The sequence below is a fragment of the Trachypithecus francoisi genome, unplaced genomic scaffold, assembly GCF_009764315.1.
Source record: "Trachypithecus francoisi isolate TF-2019V2 unplaced genomic scaffold, Tfra_2.0 Lachesis_group10, whole genome shotgun sequence".
Lineage (NCBI taxonomy): Eukaryota > Metazoa > Chordata > Mammalia > Primates > Cercopithecidae > Trachypithecus > Trachypithecus francoisi.
This window is the reverse complement of record NW_022681455.1, coordinates 129,309,616-129,329,409: the sequence shown is the minus strand read 5'-3', so window position 1 is coordinate 129,329,409 and position 19,794 is coordinate 129,309,616. Positions and strand designations below refer to the sequence as shown.

At 60.7% G+C, this 19,794-nt stretch overlaps 1 protein-coding gene across 1 annotated transcript in view; it reads right to left on the bottom strand.

The window, feature by feature from the left end:
• Nucleotides 1-19,794, bottom strand: part of ZFPM1 (zinc finger protein, FOG family member 1) — an 80,037-nt gene that overhangs the window by 8,335 nt on the left and 51,908 nt on the right. The window contains exons 4-6 of the mRNA XM_033219312.1: nucleotides 12,848-12,981; nucleotides 1,877-1,979; nucleotides 578-784 (exon numbers count right to left, since the gene is read on the bottom strand). Coding sequence (XP_033075203.1) covers nucleotides 578-784; nucleotides 1,877-1,979; nucleotides 12,848-12,981 — 444 coding nt within the window. The remainder of the gene's footprint in view (nucleotides 1-577; nucleotides 785-1,876; nucleotides 1,980-12,847; nucleotides 12,982-19,794) is intronic.

Here is a 19,794-nt window from a genome sequence, read left to right as displayed (position 1 = left end):
GAAGTCCCAGCTACTCAGGAGGCTGACGCAGGAGGATGGCATGAGACTAGGACTTCATGACCATCCTGGGTAACAAAGGGAGACCTTGTCTCGAAAAACAACAAAAACCAACAGGTGTCTTGGTTGTCACAACTTGGAGGTGGAGGTGGTGGCAGCACCTACTGGGCCGGGGCCAGGGCTGCTGCTCACCACCCATGGTGCCCAGGAGACCTCCACTGGGGAATGACCTGACCCCAAACACCAGGAGGGCCGAGGTGAGGGTCCCACAGGCAGGGCTGCCCCCAGGGAAAGCACAGGCTTCTGGTGTGGTATGCAGGGCAGACCTGGGTCTGTGCCTAAGCCCGCTTGCCTACTGGCAGGGGCTTTCCCTGTGGTAGCCCTGGGCTCTGGGGACCCTCCTGTCCCTGTGTGTTCTGAACTTGGGACCACCCACATCACCTCCTTCCCCGCCTTCCCTCTCACTCTGTCGGCAGCCTGGGGCCCTTGAGCTTCCCACCCTCAGCTCCCACCCTCTCCTGCCCTGCCTGCCCCTCCTTGGTCGAGCAGCCGCCCCGGGCCTGGGGAGCCCAGCACTCACTGTTGATCACTGCGGTGGCAAGGATGGAGGCCATCCCGGCCTGCTGGGGCAGGAGCTGGAGGTCGTGTGCGGGGGCCAGGCACGTGGGCTCTGCTGGCTCCTTCTTCACAGGGTGGCTGGGGGTGCTGCGGGGCTCAGCTGTGAGGAGCACGCTCAAGAGTCCCCCTGCGGGCACCGGCTTGGTGACCCTACACCAGAGCGCGTCATCTGGAGGGAGACAGGTGTCCAAACCTAGGACCTTGTGCCCCACTGCCCTGTCCCATCCTAAACGAAGGGTGGAGGATGGGGTCAGGAGGGCGGCCACCCCGTGTTCACAGCTGTGGCTGGCTGGCTGCCAGGGCCATCCTGCCTCAGGGGCGAGGCTGGGGGGTCCCCTGTGGGTGCTCACAGTCTGCCTGTCTCCAGTTCTCCCTGCCCTACGCCCATCCTAGTGGGAGGGCCCTGGGGAAGTCTCCCAGGAAAGAGATGTCATGGAGGGTGGGCGGCCATTCAGGGAAGGCAGCCAGAGGTGGGGCCCTAGAGGGGACCCCGCTCTCTGGGAAACCGTCCAAGGGCGGTTCTTCCTGCAGTGGCCCGAAGGGGGCAGCCTTAGCCCACAGAGCCCAGGCTGCGTGGGGCTGACTTGTTCACCTGGGGTGCCCAGGCTGTACATTCTCTGCGGTGCTGGCCTCAGGCCTGAGCCGGCCCTGCCTACACACACCACAGCCTGTCCCCACCCTGTGCTGGGGCCAGGGACTCCACTGGCCAGTGGACCCACCTAAGCCCAGAGGGCCTCTCGCTTCATCGCCGGGCGCCCAGAGGTGCAGGCCGCCCAGATGTGCCACCCTCAGTAGCAGCAGCATGGCAAGGCCCCTTGTCCTTCCTGGATGGCCACCTTGACCTTTCCTGGAGCCAGCCTGATGATGTGGAGCCCTGGTCCAGTGGCACCTGCCAGCCAGCCTGGCTTTGGGGTCCCTGCTGCTGCCCTTGGTGGGTTCCCAGAGGTGCAGCCAAGGTAGGGAGGAGATACAGGGATCATGGTGTCCCCCTGAGGGGCAGAAGCCGCCCCCATTCCCCCTGCCACAGACACCTGTCGTGGCTCAGCCTGCCAGGCGAGACCTTCATACAGGAACTCATGGTCTGGGCTGACTGGTCCCAGTGGAGTGTCTGCTGCACGCTGTAGTGCCCGAGGCCAGCAGTTCCCCGGCCCCCATCCCCGGCCCTAGCAGGCTGGTTTCCCTTTAAGAGCCCAGCCCAGGGACAGCCGAGTGACCCCCACCTCCCGGAAGGCTTGGGACGGAGGCGCCGCATCATACTGACCTTTCCTGTGGATCTCTGTGTTGGCCTCGGCCTCGGTCAGGGCCTGGGGCAGCGTCCTCAGCCAGCAGGCTTCGTCCACCAGCAGCAGGGTCAGGGCTGGGCTCTGGGGGGGGCAGGAACACGTGGGGAGGGGTCCGTCAGCCTGCCTGGGGGTGCCCGCGGGTATGTGGGGCATCCGTGACATGGATCTGCCTCCCGGCTTGGCTGCTAGGCCAAGCTGTGGACAGTCACTGGCCCAACAGCCTGCAGAGGTGTGGCATGGGCCATCTGTGCCATAGCTGGCCAGCACGGCTACACCATGCTGGGGCTGGGAGACTTGGCAGGGAGTGGTACCTTCCAGGGTTGGGCATGGGGTTCTTGTGGAGACCGAGGCCCAGAGAGGTCAAGCAACATGCCCCAGGTCACACAGCCAGTAAGCAGCGGAGCCTGAACTCACACTTGTGTCTGCATATCTGTGTATCAGTGTTCTCCCCTACCTGCCACAGGGTGTGGCAGGGCCACTTGCGTTCCTGCTCTCTCCCGGGGCCAGCACACAGTGGACGCCAGGGAGCACCCACTGGACTCAGTGGGTCTCTCCCCACCCTGAGGCCGGTCAGCCCCCTTCCTGCGGGCCTGAGACACCAGCACTGTGTTGGATCAGCCCTGGCCCACCTGGCCTCACCGTCACCCTGGAAAGCAGGTAGCGCCCTCCTCTCCATCTAATGGGTGAGGAAACAGGCCCGGGAAGGGGAGGGACAGAGCTCATGCCAGTGCATCGGGCCATGCCGTGCTGTCGGCGGTGGCTTAGGCTAAGTCTGGAAGGAAAACACTCTGGGCTCAGCCCTCGGGGTGGCTGCCAGCGGAGCCCGTGGAGGCCGCCTCATTTCCTGTGTCCCTTGCGCCCCGGCCCCCAGCCGAATGGCACAGGAAATGTGAGGGGCCCCATCCCAGTGCAGTCTGGGGCTGGGACAGGACGAGGTGGGGCGGGCAGTCTGTGGCCTCACTCTGTGGTGCCCAACACTGGTCAGCCATCAAGGGGAGAAAGTGGTGGTGGAGGAAGGGGTGACCGCTGTTGCCCCTCAGGCCTTGGTCCCTCCTGCAAGGCTGACTCAGCCTCAGCGCCCTGACCCTCGGCCCTGTGCTGCTGACTGCACTGGTAGTCCCCAGGCTCAGCCACCTGGGTGCCCAATCTGGAGGCACAGCACACGCACGTGCTCCAGCACTTCCTGTAAACACACTTTTTCTATACAAATAAATGCCTTTTAATCAGAAACTTCCTACATCATGACCTTTGACTGAAAAGCCAGTGTCACCTACAAATGCTGCTGTTGGAACCGGACAGGTTTGTGCAGCCCGGTGGTGAGGACGGCAGTCAGCCCAACCCTGCCATGGTAGAAGGGGCCGGGCTGGTGACAGTGCAGGGGTGCCCCCCGTGGGTCTGGGGTACCTCCCCACCAGGTGCCAGCCCATGAGCTTTCCTGGCCTTTGCCAGCCACGCATGGGACCCTGTGGGCCGCAGAGCTGGGCAGCGGGGTCCCAGCCAGGCCCAGCCTCCCTGCTGCGACCATGGGCAGGGCACGGCCAGACCCGTATGCAGGGACCCCTCTGGGCCACCCCTGCCTCGGCCCATCTGCAGGGCACTCAGAAATCTAACAAGATACAGCCTTTGGGCTGGGATGCTGAGTGACTACTCAGGCAAGGTTGGGGCAGGCTGGCCGGCAGAGCAGGTGACTTCCACACGGCCCAGCCACAGAACAGGTGAGCAGAGCTAGGCTGGCCAGTGGGCTGGCCCTGGCCAGGGTGGGTGCAACCCTGCGGTCCCAGTGTGAAGCCATTCCCAGCAGCCATCCCAATTCCTGGCTCACCTTCTCTGCAGACGGGGCTCTGCCCTCTCCCCACATGGCTGTTAGGGGGATGGAGGGGAGGCCGAGCCCCTGCTCACTCTGGACCCACCCCAAGCCCACCACTAGCCTTTGGGGCAGCCTCAGGGGGGTCAGTCCCATCTCCCTTGACTCAGTTTCCTCCCAGTATGTTGGGAGGCCGTGATCTGTGTGAAGCCTTTTGCCTGCCTAGCAGGTTGCCAGCCTAGCAGGTTGCCAGCCTGGCAGGTTGCCAGCCTAGCAGGTTGCCTGCCTAGCAGGTTGCCAGCCTAGCAGGTTGCCAACACAGGATGCGTATTAGCTCCAGCTCTGGCTGTTGCTTTGGGTTGACCTGGCAGGACAAAGTGGGCAGGGGGTGCCTCCAGGCCCCAGGGGATGCTGTCCACGGGGCACATCTGGGGCAGTCCATGCTGGGTGTCCACTGGGGTGAGCGTCTCCCCTGAAGAAGCTGCTTTGCCCAGGCTGGCATCGGGTGGGTGCCCCCCTTTTAAAGGACACCCCAGTGATTCCCAGGGCCGCAGGGCAGGGCTCAGGAGCTGCATGCAAGCTGTGGGGCTTGGCCAGCTTGGACAGGGCCTTCTGCTGGGGCAGCCTGGGGGCAAACCCCAGGGGCAATAGGCAGGCACACTCCTGGCACAAAGGTGGGTGACCAGTGGCTACTGTGTCCCGGCTGCGCCCAGGTCAGGCAGTCAGTGCTCGGAGAGGCTGCTGGGGCCTGGCCCTCCCCACTCTGGCCTTCCCGAGCCTCTAATGAATATTAATGAGTAGAGGAGGGTGAAAAAAATTAATCTGCTTGATCCTCCGATGGGTGCTGCGGTAACGATATGAAATCTAATTATTCGTCCCAATATTTCTAAACCCTCAAACTGAGACTGACAGCCTCCCGGTCGGTTTAATGCTTATCACTCCCAGGAGCAGCGTGTTCGCAGCATGATAAAAACACGCGCTGCAACTTTGCTGACGCTGCACAACCCCCCGATTTTTCTGTGGCAGTCCTGAGTGGAGGGAAGGCGCCATGTTCCCGCCCGGCCCCGCCGAGTGTACCCCGTGTTTGTGGGGCACGATGGGGCACCTGCCCTGGGTGTGCAGGTGGGGAGGGGCACGGGGAAGGAGGGCAAGGCTCACATCTGACACTCGCCCCCGACCCGGGAGGGAACAGGTGGGAGAACTAGGGGTGCAACACAAGAAGCTCGGGCCGCCCTGCCACAGTCCCCCCTGCCAAACACTCTCAGAGGGACCTGCCACTCCCACTTCTGTGACCACGGGCTGGGAAGGGGTGAGGGCCTCCCTGCCAGTCTGCTGTGTCTTCTGGGGATGCAGGGGCCACCCCCAACACCTCCCAGGGGAGAGGGGAGCACAGCCTCACCCGGGGCCACCAGGGTCCCCAGCCTGGAGGTGGCGTGGACACAGCCAGCCCTGAGCCAGTGTCTTGCCCGGTGCCGAGTGGCAGGACCCCTGAAGCCAGCCTGGGGCCACCTGCCCACCCTGGGAGCCACTGCTGGGGCCGGGGCCAGGAGATGCTGGGGCAGGAAGCCCATTTCAGCTCCTGCTTCCCTTGCGGAGGGGCTGGCTGGGCACAGGTCTATCTGTTGATTTTTTTCTGTCTCTTTTTTCACCACCTCTGATCAGGCCTGCAACAGAAGCCCTTTCTCTGGTGCTGCAGGCCCTTCCTGACCCTGCTCTGCCTGTGGGCAGTGGGGAGCAAGTGGGGAAGGGGCCAATTTTTTTCTTTTTTTTGAGACAAAATCTCGCTCTTGTCCCCCAGGCTGGAGTGCAATGGCGGGATCTTGGCTCACTGCAACCTCCACCTCCCGGGTTCAAGCGATTCTCCTGCCTCAGTCTCCCAAATAGCTGGGATTACAGGCACCCACCACCACACCCAGCTAATTTTTGTAGTTTAAGTAGACATGGGGTTTCATCATGTTGGCCAGGCTGGTCTCGAACTCCTGACCTCAGGTGATCCGCCCGCCTTGGCCTCCCAAAGTGCTGGGATTACAGGTGTGAGCCAGTGCACCTGGCCTTGGGAGGGGGCCTATTTTTAACTTCCCAACCTGACCCTTCTGCCAAGACTCTCAGAGATGTGGGCGATGGCTCCCAGGGTGCCACAGGCTCGGCACCCATCCTGGTCAGGCAGGTGTATCCAGGGTCCGCGGAGGGCCCTAGAGTCCACTCTGCTTGCCGCCCCTCGGGGTTGCCTTGTCCCTCCTCTGGGCCCCGCCGGCCCCAGCAGCGGCGGCCACTTTAAATCCCCGGGTGGACCTGAGAATACTCCTTGTTTCCTCCCACAAAGAGGTCAGTGTCTGGATTCTGCGGCAGCACCGATAGCCATCGGAAACCCTATCTGCGCCGCATCCACTGTGACAACTTTATCTGAGGCCGTTCCCAAACCTCGCTGTGCAGCTTGCAGGGCTGCTGAGGTGGCCTGGCCCAGGGAGCCCCCTAGAAGCCCCTGCAGATGTCCTGCTCGGCCATCTGCAGGTCACCGCGGGGTAGCAGGCCAGCAGCGGGTTCACGGGAGAGTGGGGGCTGAGGCTGAGGCTGCTGAGCCCATCCTGAGAAGTCCACCTCCCCATCATCTTACCAGAGACACCAGCTGGTCCCTCAGTGCCTCTGTCTCCCTCGACCATGCAAGAAGTACATTTCCCAGGTGAGGGCCTGAGGCCTGCATGACTAAAGCCAGGTCTGTGAGACCCCTGCCACCTTGCTGCTGCCACTTCATCCACTCAGTCACTCAGTCACTCACTCACTCACTCACTCCCTTATCTGACAGGCAGGGCTTGTGCATCAGCTGTTGCCAGGTGTGGGGAACACAGTGAACAGAACTGCGTCTCCCGTGGATGCTGGAGTGTGGAGCTGGCCAGAAACAGCAGGTAGGTGCCTGGAGGGGGCGGTGACAGAGACACAGAACAGGCTGAGACAGGAAGTGGGGGTGGCTGTGCCAGGATGTTGGCTGAGGCCTGGAGGGTGAGGAAGGGAGGGTGTGGATATGAGGTGGCCAAGGAACAGCATGGGGAGGGAACAGAGAGGAGGGAACAGCACAGGGGAGGGTACAGCACGGGGTTGGGGAACAGCATGGGATGGGGAAACAGCACGGTGGGGGGAACAGCATGGGGGAGGGAACAGCAGAGAGGGGAACAGCATGGGGGGAATAGCACCGGGGGGAAAAGGGGAACAGCACGGTGGGGGGAACAGCATGGGGGAGGGGAAACAGCACGGGGGAGGGGGATCAGCATGGGGGAGGGAACAGCACAGGGTGGGAGAACAGCACCGGGTGGGGGAGCAGCACGGGGGAGGGGAGCATCACGGGGACAGGGAACAGCATGGGGGAGGAAACACGGTGTTTGTGCTCAGGAGACCTTAGCAGGAGGTCCCTGACCCATGATGGCCTGAGGCTTTCTCACCTGGGGATGGGGAGACCTGGAAACACCACAGACGTCTGAGCAGTCCTCTGAAACCATGCAGGGAGCCCCAGAGCCTGGCGTCAGGGGTCATCGTCATGGCAGAACCTGATCTCATAGCAGGGGAAGGCTGGGCTTGGGGAGCTGAGTCAGGCTACTCTCCCTTTAGTTTTCACAGCACAGGGGAGGGAACAGCATGGGGGTGGGGGAACAGCATGGAGCGGCGGGTAACAGCGGCTGGGGGGACAATGGGGTTGGCCTCAGGCCATATATCCGTCTATCCATCCAGCCATCCACCCACCCATCCACCTGTCCATCATCCACCCACCCACCTAATCATCCATCCATCCACCCACCCTCCCATCCATCCATCCACCCACCCTCCCACCCTCCCATCCATCCACCCACCCACCTACCTATCCATCATCCACTCACCCACCTAATCATCCATACATCCACCCCCACCCCCCACCCTCCCATCCATCCACCATCCATCCACCTACCAATCATTCACCCACCCACCCACCCTCCATCCATCCATCCATCCATCCATCCATCCACCACCCACCCACCCACCCACCCACTCATCCTTCTATCCATCCATCCAGCTGTCAATCCATCTACCTACGCATCTGTCCATCCATCCATGTGGTTATCCATCCACCATCCATCTACCCACCCATCCATCCATCTATCCACCCATTCACCCATTTATCCATCTATCCATCTACCCATCCATTCATCCATCCACCCATCTATTTGTCTATCCACCCCTCCTTCACCCACTCATCCATCCATCCATCCATCCATCCACCCACCCATCCATCCATCTATCCATCCATCCAGCTGTCAATCCATCTACCTACGCATCTGTCATCTACCCATCTACCCACCCATACACCCACCCATCCATCTACCCATGCATCCACCCATCCACCCATCATCCATCTGTCCATCCATCCATCCACCTCTCAGCCACCACACATTCATTCATCCATCATCTATCCACCCACCCACTCATTCATCCACCCATACATCTATCCATTCATCCACCTGGTTATCTTCCATCCATCCACTTATCCACCATCCATCTACCCACCCATCCATCTGTCTACCCACCATCCATCCTTCCTTCCGTCCGTCCATCCATCCATCATCTATCCATCCATCCATCCATCCACTCATCTATCCATCTATCCATCCACCCAGCCGTCAATCCATCTACCTACGCTTCTGTCTGTCTACCCATGTACCCACCCATCCACCCACCCATCCATCTAACCATGCATCCACCCATCCACCTACCCATCCATCTAACCATGCATCCACCATCCACCCATCCAGCCATCATCTATCCATCCACTCATCTATCCATCTATCCATCCACCCAGCCGTCAATCCATCTACCTACACTTCTGTCCATCTACCCATGTACCCACCCATCCACCCACCCATCCATCTAACCATGCATCCACCCATCCACCTATCCAGCCATCATCTATCCATCCATCCATCCATCCATCCATCCATCCATCCATCCTCTCAGCCACCCACCCATTCATTAATCCATCCATCTATCCACCCACCCACTCATCCATCCACCCATACATCTATCCAGTCATCCACCTGGTTATCCTCCCATCCATCCACTTATCCACCATCCATCTACCCACCCATCCATCCACCTGTCCACCCATTCACCCATTTATCCATCTATCCATCTACCCATCCATCATCCATCCATCCACCCATCTATTTGTCTATCCACCCCTCCTTCACCCACTCATCCATCCATCCATCCATCCATCCACCCACCCACTCATCCATCCATCCATCCATCCAGCTGTCAATCCATCTACCTACGCATCTGTCCATCTACCCATCTACCCACCCATACACCCACCCATCCATCTACCCATGCATCCACCCATCCACCCATCATCCATCTGTCCATCCATCCATCCACCCTCTCAGCCACCCACACATTCATTCATCCATCCATCTATCCACCCACCCACTCATTCATCCACCCATACATCTATCCATTCATCCACCTGGTTATCTTCCCATCCATCCACTTATCCACCATCCATCTACCCACCCATCCATCTGTCTACCCACCATCCATCCTTCCTTCCGTCCGTCCATCCATCCATCCATCTATCCATCCATCCATCCATCCACTCATCTATCCATCTATCCATCCACCCAGCCGTCAATCCATCTACCTACGCTTCTGTCTGTCTACCCATGTACCCACCCATCCACCCACCCATCCATCTAACCATGCATCCACCCATCCACCTACCCATCCATCTAACCATGCATCCACCCATCCACCCATCCAGCCATCATCTATCCATCCACTCATCTATCCATCTATCCATCCACCCAGCCGTCAATCCATCTACCTACACTTCTGTCCATCTACCCATGTACCCACCCATCCACCCACCCATCCATCTAACCATGCATCCACCCATCCACCTATCCAGCCATCATCTATCCATCCATCCATCCATCCATCCATCCATCCACTCATCTATCCATCCACCCACCCATCCATCTAACCATGCATCCACCCATCCACCCACCCATCCATCCATCCATCCATCTATCCATCCATCCATCTATCCACCCACCCACCCACTCATCCATCTGTCCATCCATCCATCCACCCACCCATCCATCTGTCTACCCACCATCCATCCACCCACCCATCCATCCATCCATCTATCCATCCATCCATCATCCATCTACCCACTCCACCTTCACCTACTCTCCCACTACTCACCCACCCATCCATCTAACCATGCATCCACCCATCCACCTATCCAGCCATCATCTATCCATCCACCCACCTATCCATTCATCCATCCATCCATCCATCCATCCATCCATCCACGCATCCACCCATCCACCCATCATCCACCCATTATCCCCCCACCCATCCATCCATCCATCCATCCACCCACCCACCCACCCACTCATCCATCTGTCCATCCACCCACTCATCCACCCACCCCTCCAGCCACACATCCATCCATCCATCCATCTACCCATCCATCCGTCCACCTACCCCTCCACCATGAGTGTTTCTGTATCTGACTATAAATTCTGAAGCTGGCTGGGCCCCTCGGGTCCCTTCCTGCAGCCCCGGGTGTGGCAGAGGTGGGAGCAGTTGCTACATCAGGGAAGCGACCTGCCCCAGGTCACACAGCAAGTCGGTGCCAGAGTCCACACTCCTGACTCGGCCGGGGACTCGGGCACTCAGTTTCCTCCCTGGGTGCTCACCCCCCACTGTCCAGAGGTGGAGGACTGAGGGGGAAGCCACCCTGGCCCATTTCACCCCTGCCTGTGAGCGAGCCCCAGGCCTGTGGAGGCTGCGGGGAGGGTCACAGCATCGCATCTGCACCCCTCCCCCTTCTCCTTCTACAAAGAGAGAAGAAAAGCCGGCAGCAGCTGGGGTGATCCAGGCAGGAGGCGACGTCCTCCTCAGGGAGGGGTCGGGGAGAGAACTGGGACCTATCAGCCAAGAGCCACAGGGGCCCACTGAAACGCAAAAATATTTAGACAATAAATGAAGTATCGGAAAGGCGTGCATATCTTGAAGAAATCAATCATCTTGTACGGTGTGTCTGGACACTCGGCGCCAAGGCGGAGATAGCGCCTCGCTGGGGAGATAAGGGTTAATCAAGGATTTAATTCTGCAGGAGATAAAGCAGAGGAGGAAAGAGTGGAGCGGGGGCTCCTTCCTCCCCGGGCTCCCCGCAGAGCCTCAGCAGCTCCTCTGGCCTTCGCTCCCCTTGTGCCCCCAGACATTATCTCCCCACTTGGGAGGGTTTCTAACCCTGCGCCCGTCTCCCCAGGATGGCCTGTGCCCCAGGCCAGAGCAGGACTAAATGCCGAGGCAGGCGGGAAGGGAGGGGTGACTGCAGCCAGGGCAAAGGGCAGCCCGTGGGGATGACTCCCGGGCCGGTGCCAGCCCCTCAGCCCCGTCATTAAGGAGTCTGCGAGGGTCTCCGGGGATGGGCAGACGTGGGTTCTAGTTCTCCCTCTGCTGTTTGATCCTGGGTACTTGGGCAATTCACTTAATGTCTTGGAGCCTCAGTTTTCTCATCTGTCAAATGGAGTGGCAGGACCCACCTCATAGGATACAGGGAGGAGGAAGTGAGGATAGGCCTGTGGTGTCTGGAACTCACAGAGCCCTCTAATCTCAGCCCCTACGGACTTACCCCTGGTCTCTACCTATGGGTTTTCTTGACACTTTGAGAGTTCAGAGATGAGAGCCACGGAGCTCCCAGCCCATCCATTCATTCCTCCTGGCAACCATAAATGCCTGCCAACATCCCCACATCCCAGCACTCCGGAAGGATCAACTGCCACTTGCACACATACAGTGATGGGGAGCTCACGCCCCACAGAGCCAGCTCTAAACACCATGGCTTCCTTCCTGTGGTGCAGCTGAAATGTGGCTCCTTCCACGGAGAAAACTGACCACCACTGAACTTCCACTCCTATTCTTCCACCTCCCTGCTCCAGGCCACGGGGCCAGGGAGCCACCCCTCCTGCAGGGCTGCTGGCCGCAGCGCCCACTGAGCCGTGCCCCGTGTCAAACACCACTTCTGAACATCTCACGGGACCTGCCCAGCTGCCCTCGCAGGCAGGGGTGCCATGGGCGCCCCTGCTTCACAGACAAGCTTGCAGCCCTGCCCATGCGCCTTCTCAGGGTCTGCAGGCTCAGATGTAAAAGGAAGCTTTAGGCACCCCTGTGTCTCACCCAAGGTCCCAAAGGCTGAGGCAGTAGAGGCTCACAGCGGGCAGGGGCCTGCCTGCAAGGAAATGGCATAAAGGCAGGAGACTCCAGGGCCTAGTGAAGGGGGACGCCCTCTGTCCTGGGCCAGCTTCCCAAGGAATCCCTGAGCGGCCTGGGACACGCATCTGCCTGCTGAGTGGCAAAAGGCTGTGTGAACGACCCAGGCGGCCCCAGACCCTATGCTGCCCATGACGTGGCCCCACGCATACTCACAGGTTTCTGTATATCAGTGCCCTTTCTTAGCTGAGACGTGTTTTAAAAGAAACTGTTATACCCTCTTCGGAGGAAACCGTACTGACTTGTCGTAAGTCGGAGGTGGCCCCAGAAGTGCATCCAAGACAAACCACACAGGCATTCATGTCTAGCGGCAAGGGGCTGCCTTGGAAGGCTCTGCCAGGCAGGGGCTATCACCAAGGAGGTGAGCACTCGTGCCAAGGCCATGGAGACCACGGGCCTGACGGCCACGCCTGTTGTCAGAAGGGTCTGCGGGGACAGACGCAGAACTACCCTCTTGCCCTCTGCTGCAGCGTCCTAACTGTCCCAGTACCCCCAAGGCCTGGGCCACTGCTTTGCTCCTTCCTCCCCTTGAATGCTCTTCTCCCCTGCCCCAATGCCCAGTTATCTGTCAAGGTCCTGCTTAAAGAACCCCTCCTCCAGGAAGTCCTCCCTAAGGCACCAAAGGCCCAATATCACCTCCTACAGGAAGCCCTCCGTGGGCCCCCAGGCAGTGAATCCCTCCCCGCCCTCCAGGTCCCAGTGTCTCAGGCCCAAATCTTCCCACAGGCTCCACACAAAGTGGCCAGAGCTCCTGGCCTGGCGTCTAAGCTGGGCCTGTCCCCTGGGTCAGTGTTGCCCTGTATCGGGTGGGCGGGCAGGGGCGGGGGTGGGGGCTGCTTACCGGCTCCACCTGCCCGGGGGACGAGGCTCCGGTCTGGACACTCCCGTGGAACGGGCCCCAGGACAGGCCCATGGCGAGGCTGAGTCGGGCCCGTACACGCCTCTGCCCATCCTGCACCACCGGCTCCAGCTCGTCTGCAGAGAGACATGGCAGGCATGAGGGTGCCTGGTCTGGGCCTGTCCAGCCACCTCCCGCCAGGGTCGGCCCAAGGGGCAGTGGAGCGTGGCAGTCCTGGGGGCCTGGGCTGAGTGGCAGGGGCTGGGTCCCAGGGGCCTGGGCAGCCCTGCAGCATGATCTCTAGGGCACTGTGGGGTATAGCGACGCTGCCGGGAGGATGCCTGCGGCTGGGTTGTGAGCCCTGCGATGGTCGTTCTCCAGGGCAAGGGCTGCAGGTTAGACAGGGCCCACAGAGCCCAGCCGCACGGTGCAAAGCTGGCGTGAGTTTGTGTCATGGCTGACAAGTGGCCCCCAAAAGATACACCAGCCTGCAGTCTATGAACATGCTCATATTTAGAAAAAGGGTCTTTGCAAATGTAATTAGATTAAGGCTCTTGAGATCAATGGGATTATCAGGTGGGTCCTAAAACCAATGACAAGTATCTTTCTAAGAGACACAGAAAAGGAGACAGAAAAGACCATGAGAAGATGGAGGTGGAGATGGGAGGCAGCCATGAGGGTCGCCTGAAGCCCCCAGAAGCTGAGAGTGCCAGGAGGGAGCCTCTGGAAGGAGGCTGGCCCTGCCGACACTTGGACTTGGGACTCGGAGCCTCCAGACTGGGAGAGGGCACACGTCCGCCGTCTGAACTTAGCACGCAGCCCAGGACACACACACACCTGGCCCTCACCCACCTCCTGGAGTCTCAGCCTCCTGGGTGGACAACAGGGACGTGGCTCCTTCCGGGCCATACACCCTCTGCCCAGCAAGGCCGGGTCACCTTTACCTCTCCTGTGGCCAGGGCTGCCTGGGCCCACGGAGGCCTCACGTGGCCTAGCCTGGTCCCCTGGCCGCAGTGCTGTGGCGGCCCCACTTCCTAGAGCCCCGATTGGGCAGGCTGTGGCCTTAATGGGCCTGATGATCAGATAGCTGCTTGCCTAATGGCAGAGATAACATGTAAATACGCCGGGAGGCCCTGCTAAAACGTTTTAACTGGGTCTTTGTCTTCCCCAGGGCAGATAAGATGGCAGCGAACCAGGACTGAGAGGCCGAGGAGGCCTGCGTCCCTTTATCAGCCCCCAGGAGGGGACGAATGGACTGGGGGCAGCAGGAGCGGCTCTGCTGTCTCAGCTTCATGGCTGCCAGCCCACCCAGAATGCCTGGGTCCCGGCCCAGGGCTCTGCCTCCCTTCTCCCCTGCCCCTGCCCCTGCAGGGCTTGGCACCAAGAGGGTGACCAGTGTGAGCGGGGTTCCAGCATCCCATTCACACGGGCCAGCCAGCACCACACTGCCCTATGGGGTCGTCCCCCTGTACAGACGAGGACATCAAGGCCCCTAGAGGCTATGCGGCTAGCAGCAGGGCACTGGGGTCCAAAGCCCTAGGCCTGGCTCCAGGGGCACCCTGTATGTGACAGCGGTGGGGGCCTGGCCCCTCATGTCCCGGCTGCACCTGCGTCTCCGGCCCCCACCTGGTCAGGCCTCAGGGGTGGACATGGGAGAGAAGAGACTCCCCAAAGGGGAGCTCCCAGTGTGTGTTCATCCGTCCTTCTGTCCAGTCTCTGGTGGGTCCTGAGTGCCACCATCAAGTGAGCCTATGTGTCACCCCTCAGTCAGGGCTGGGGCCACAGGGAAGCATGTGGAATCCCATCCGGACCGTTAGAAACACTCAGAGCTTTGTGGGGGGGCCCTGCGTGCGGGCCTCTGTTCTGGCGGGGCAGGGCGGGGTGGGGGGCAGAGGACCCTTGTCTGAGAAGCCCCTGAGGGCACGTCTGGATCCATGAGTGCTATGACTTCCTTTCAGAGAGGGAAGGGGTTGCATGCCTTCCCCTCAGGTTCCAGAACATTCCTGACCACAGTCTCTGGGCCTGCTGGGCACGGAGCCCCCACTGGGAGCCCCTGCTGTTCCTGAGACACTGCTGTGCACCTGGAGCTGGTGCCCACCTTTCCAGGGGTAGGAGGAGCTTGGGCCTGCAGTGTCCACACCTGCCACATGTCACACCTCAAGGGTGTCGAGGTCCCTGTCCTGGTGGCCCTGGGCTCTCGCTTGCCCCCTGCCCTCATGGGGAAGGGGGAGGGCAGCACTGGTGCCCACCCTACCCGGTCCACGCTGCACCCACAGGCAAACGGTCCTGCTCCCTAATCGGAGCTCCAGGGCCAGCCGGCCGAGCCTCCCAGATAAGAGCGTGGCTGGCATTTCCCGTGGCGGCCGCCCCTTCGGGGTATCACGCACCGCCAGAGAGGGCTGGCTCCGATAAAGGTGGCCGTTCCACTCGCCCAGGGGCAGAACCCACCACTCAGGGATGGCCGGGGGCTGGGCGAGGGGCCTCCAGGGAGTCCAGGGATCGGAGGGGTGTGGGGCTGGGGACCAGGGCGATGGTCACCACGACAGCCCATCTCCTTGGACCAGGGTTCAGGTTGTGTCTCCAAGGGGCTGTGCATGGGAAAGGTGCCTCTTGGGGGTGGATGCAGGGCCACAAAGGTGCCTGGATTGGTAAGGGGAGCATGGCTGATTTTAGCCCCAGCTCACCCCAGGTGCCCTTGTGCAGCATACAACCTCTGCAACTGAACATGGAGGCCGTGGTGGTTCTCAACACTCATCTGCTCACGTAACCTATTTCCAGCCCCCTGTTCCTGCAGAGACCCACTCCCAACCAGAAACAAAATCGCATTGGAAAGTGGGGGTGGGTGAGGATCCTACTCCTGGCAGATGGGGTGCCTCCTGAGGACTTGACTCAAGGCTGAGAATGGATGGAAATGTCCGTGAGTGAAGGTGAGAGGCCTGAGACTGGGGGCCAGGGGATGCTGAGCTGGGTGGGAATGGGCGGGAAGACACAGGTAGATGTTTTTTTAAATGGTCTGTAAAATGGCTGGGGGATCCAGACAGTGGCACCCATGGAGATGGCCAGCACCCAACCCCACCACCAGGAAGCCCAGGGCCCAGCGAGGCTGAGGAGTGCCCAAGTCACACTGGGAGCTCTGGCTGGAGGTGGGACCACAACCCATGGTGAGCTCTGTGCTTGTCCCACCACAAAACCCTGTGGGGAACCCGGGGCAGCAACAGGCAAGCCACAGTCTTGGCCTTGGGGCTCCCAGAAAACACAGGCAGTGGTCAGACACCCCCATGGCACCAACAGCTCTGAGGGCGGAGGCCAGTCAGGGTGGGCTTCCAGGGGGAGGTGTCCCTCCCTGCCAGCCTCCGGTGACCGGTCTCTCTGCTTCCTCTTCCCCAGCTCCAGAGCAACTGGGGTGAGCCCAGCAGAGATGCCAGCTCCAGCCAGGTCATCTCTGCAGATGAAGAATGGGGACGCCAGCTGCGGCTCCCAAATCCCCATGGACCCAACATGAGTGCCTGCCCCACGGACCGAGCCTCAGCCGGGCCCAGCAGGACTTGCAGGGAATCTTCCCAGCTGCTCTGAAGTTACTCCTCCCAACATACGTGGGGGAGACAGATCCAAGAGGTTCTGTCTCTGGCCCAAGGGTAGGCAGCGGGTGGGTGGGTTAGAACCAGAGCCCCAGGGCTCTTCTGAGCTGAGGTGGGAGGGAGCGGCTGGTGGCCCCATGGCTGACACTTCCAGCTCTGGCCTCAGTTTCCCCATCTCTAGACGGGTCTCCTGAGGAGGGGGAGGGCCCGAAGCCACAAAAGTAAGCCCCGCAGGGGGCGTGGGGCCACCACTATAGGCACAGCACTGGGACAAGGATTAATTTATTCAGGCAAACAGGACCGCACACGCCATCTCCAGAACAAACACGCCGTGCTGGGATTCAATTTCACCCCCAAGCTTCTGCGAGGAACCAAATGAGAAGTTCCAGCCATTGCATATTTATATGATTGAAACATCCACATGGGTCTTAAAACCCTCCGGTGATACTCCGCGGGGATGGAAGCAGTGGGGGGCCGAGGACCAGGCAGAGCTCAGCGCTGCCGGCTGGGCCAACCCCACAGAGTGGGGAGCCTGGCTGAGGGGAGCCCAGTGGATCTGGCCAGGGTCTAGGGCCTTTTGGGGGTGCCTGGGGAGGGAGAGCTGGGGTCTGGAATCCACAGGCCTGGGGCCAATCCTGCCTCTGCCCAGCTTGCCAGTGGTTGTGTGTGCTCTGAGTCTCAGTTTACCCATACGGAGAAGGGGGTGCCCCCATGACGTTCCCCTGGGCTCGTGCCATGAGGGTAGGGGTGTGCCTGCCGATGTAGGTAGCACTGTTCTCTCTCCCAGCTGCCCGGATGGGCTGAGAAGCTGCACCAGGTGGGCACCCTAAGGCCTGAGGCCCAGCCCAGGGCTGCCCCTGGGATTTGGCCTCCACCCCTGGGCTCTGGCTCTGCCCCAAAGGCCCTAGAGGGCCCTGTGGCCTCCCTCAACAACGTGGCCAACATGCCCAGCACAGGCACCGCGGCCCCCTCCTGACACACGTGTGGCAGCAAGCCTGTGGAGGAGCGTCTGCTCCCATCCCGCAGGCCCAGAGACTCCAGCAACCAGCTGGGGGTCACAAAGCAGGGAGGGCAGTTGCTCCCGAGACCAGACCCCAAAGCTGCTCTCTGGCAGAGGATCCAGGGCTCCACCCAGGATCATCTGCCTCCTGAACCGACTCTGCTCAGCCACCCGCCTCCCCAGGCCTGTTTCTCCACCTGAACCACGGCCCCGGCAGGCTGGCTCACAGCCCTGACTTGAGGAGGCAGGTGAAGGTGTCACCCTGTGGGTCTGAGGACGTCCGGGAACCGGGGCCCCTCCTGCACACAGCTGGCCTTCCCGCCTTCCAGGGGCCAGCTTCTGTTTGTGCCTAATGGCTGGTAGCCTCTGGAGTGCAAAGTCCAGCCACCCCCGATGGTGGGCTCTGTGGTTGGTGCCCACCGTGGGGTCACCCCAGCACCCACTTATCTAATCAACCCCATCGCTCCACCCGGCCCTGCCCTGCGGCTCCCGCAGGCCAGCTGGGCCCGGCTTTGTTGGGAGCGGCCCTGTCTCAGGGATCATGCTGTTTGTTTTTGATAAAAGTCACAAAAAAGGAAAGAAAAAGGAGCAGGGGGAGGGAAGGACGACCCCAGGCTGGTGGAGTTCCGGAAATCTCTGTGGGTCAGCAGGTGAGGCTGGTGCACAGACCATGTGGGTCCTGAGAACACATCCTGCACAGACACAGAAACCGAGGCCAAAGAGGCGAGCGGTTCCCCAAGGTCACACTGGAGGCAGACCAGGGGGATGGCCAGGGGTCGACTGCGCGGGGTGGGGCAAGCTGGCCCCTCTGTCCGCCACAATGCGCCGTGTTCGGATCCGCTTGCTGGTCACGTGTTTGGCTCCCAGGCAGGCCAACCCTGCAGAGCCCATTTAACAGGGACGAGGGGACCTGCCCATGGTCACCATCTCCAAGGTCAGACCCTCCTGGATGGAAAAGCCCGTGATCTGGGTGGCAGCTGAGGCCCCAGGACAAGAGACAGGTGACAGAAGGGGAGTGGAGGCTAAGCAGCTCCTCCCCCGCCCTGTGACCTCCACGCAGGGTCTGTGTCCCCTCTGCAGCCTCAGTGGCAGGCCCTGGCCCTGTGTGCTGCAGCCGCCTACAGGAGGCAGAGCCCTGGTTCCCAGGATTCACCAACCACGGCCCATGGCGGGCACCAAAGGCCACGTCTGGGAGAGGTTCTGAGTGAGCATTGGGATGGGCCTGTGCCAAGGAGAGGCCAGGGAAACCCACGTGGAGCCGAAGGCCTGTGGTTGGACTCTGTGGCCTTCTCTGTGGCCACAGAAGCCTCTTGGGCAGTGGAAAGTGTGGTCCTGTGTGGATATCATGGCCTCCCTCACATGTGATCCTCCCAAGATCTGGCTGGGAACAAACGCGGGCCTGGTGAGAAATGGATGGGGGACAAGGCTGGGGGTCCAACAACTTCTTTCCTTTCCTTTTTCTTTTTTTTTTTTTTTGAGACAGAGTCTTGCTCTGTCACCCAGCCTGGAGTGCGGTGGTGCGATCTTGGCTCACTGCAGCCTCCACCTCCCAGGTTCAAGCGATTCTCTCATCTCAGCCTCCTGATAGCTGGGAGTACAGGTGCATGCCACCACACCCGGCTAATTTTTGTATTTTTAGTAAAGAAGGGGTTTCGCCATGTTGGCCAGGCTTGTCTTGAACTCCTGACCTCAAATGATCTGCCCACCTCAGCCTCCCAAAGTACTGGGCTTACAGGTGTGAGCTACCGTGCCCGGCCCACCAGCAACTTCTTGACACATCCTCGACCCACTGGGCCCCTTACTGTGGCCCCCTTTTTAGGTTCCTGCTTACAGATGGGGCAACCAAGGCCCAGAGGAGGGAGTGGCTGCTGGAGACCCCCGAGGATGAGCTGGGCAGGGGTGTCCTCCCAGGCGGGCTGTGGGGCTGGCCCATCTGCAGAGAGGCCTCACAAGGGTCCCTTGTGAGCGTCCAAACGCCTGGGTGCACGGGCAAGGTCAAGGTGCACTGTGGGCAGCTGGCTGTCTGCAGGGCGCCTTTCCCACAGCCATGTGGGCCCCGCAGGGCTGCCACTTCTCCCCAAGGCCCACATCTGCCAGAGCTAGATGGCATCTCCCATGGGGGCTGGTGTTCCCAGGCCTGTAGAACCCACAAGACCCAACCCACCCTTTGGACAGTGGCTGGGCATTGTCCTCTGAGCCGTACCCCATTCAGCCATCCTGTCAGGGCATGGAGAAGGCTGACACACCCAGGCAGCCCAGGTCTGGGACCAGGAGACCAGATCTATGCGGTACCAGTCAGTCAGCGTGTTCCCTGGATCAAGCCACACCTGAATGCCAAGTCAAGAAACACAAAGGGGCCCAGGCTTGACTCC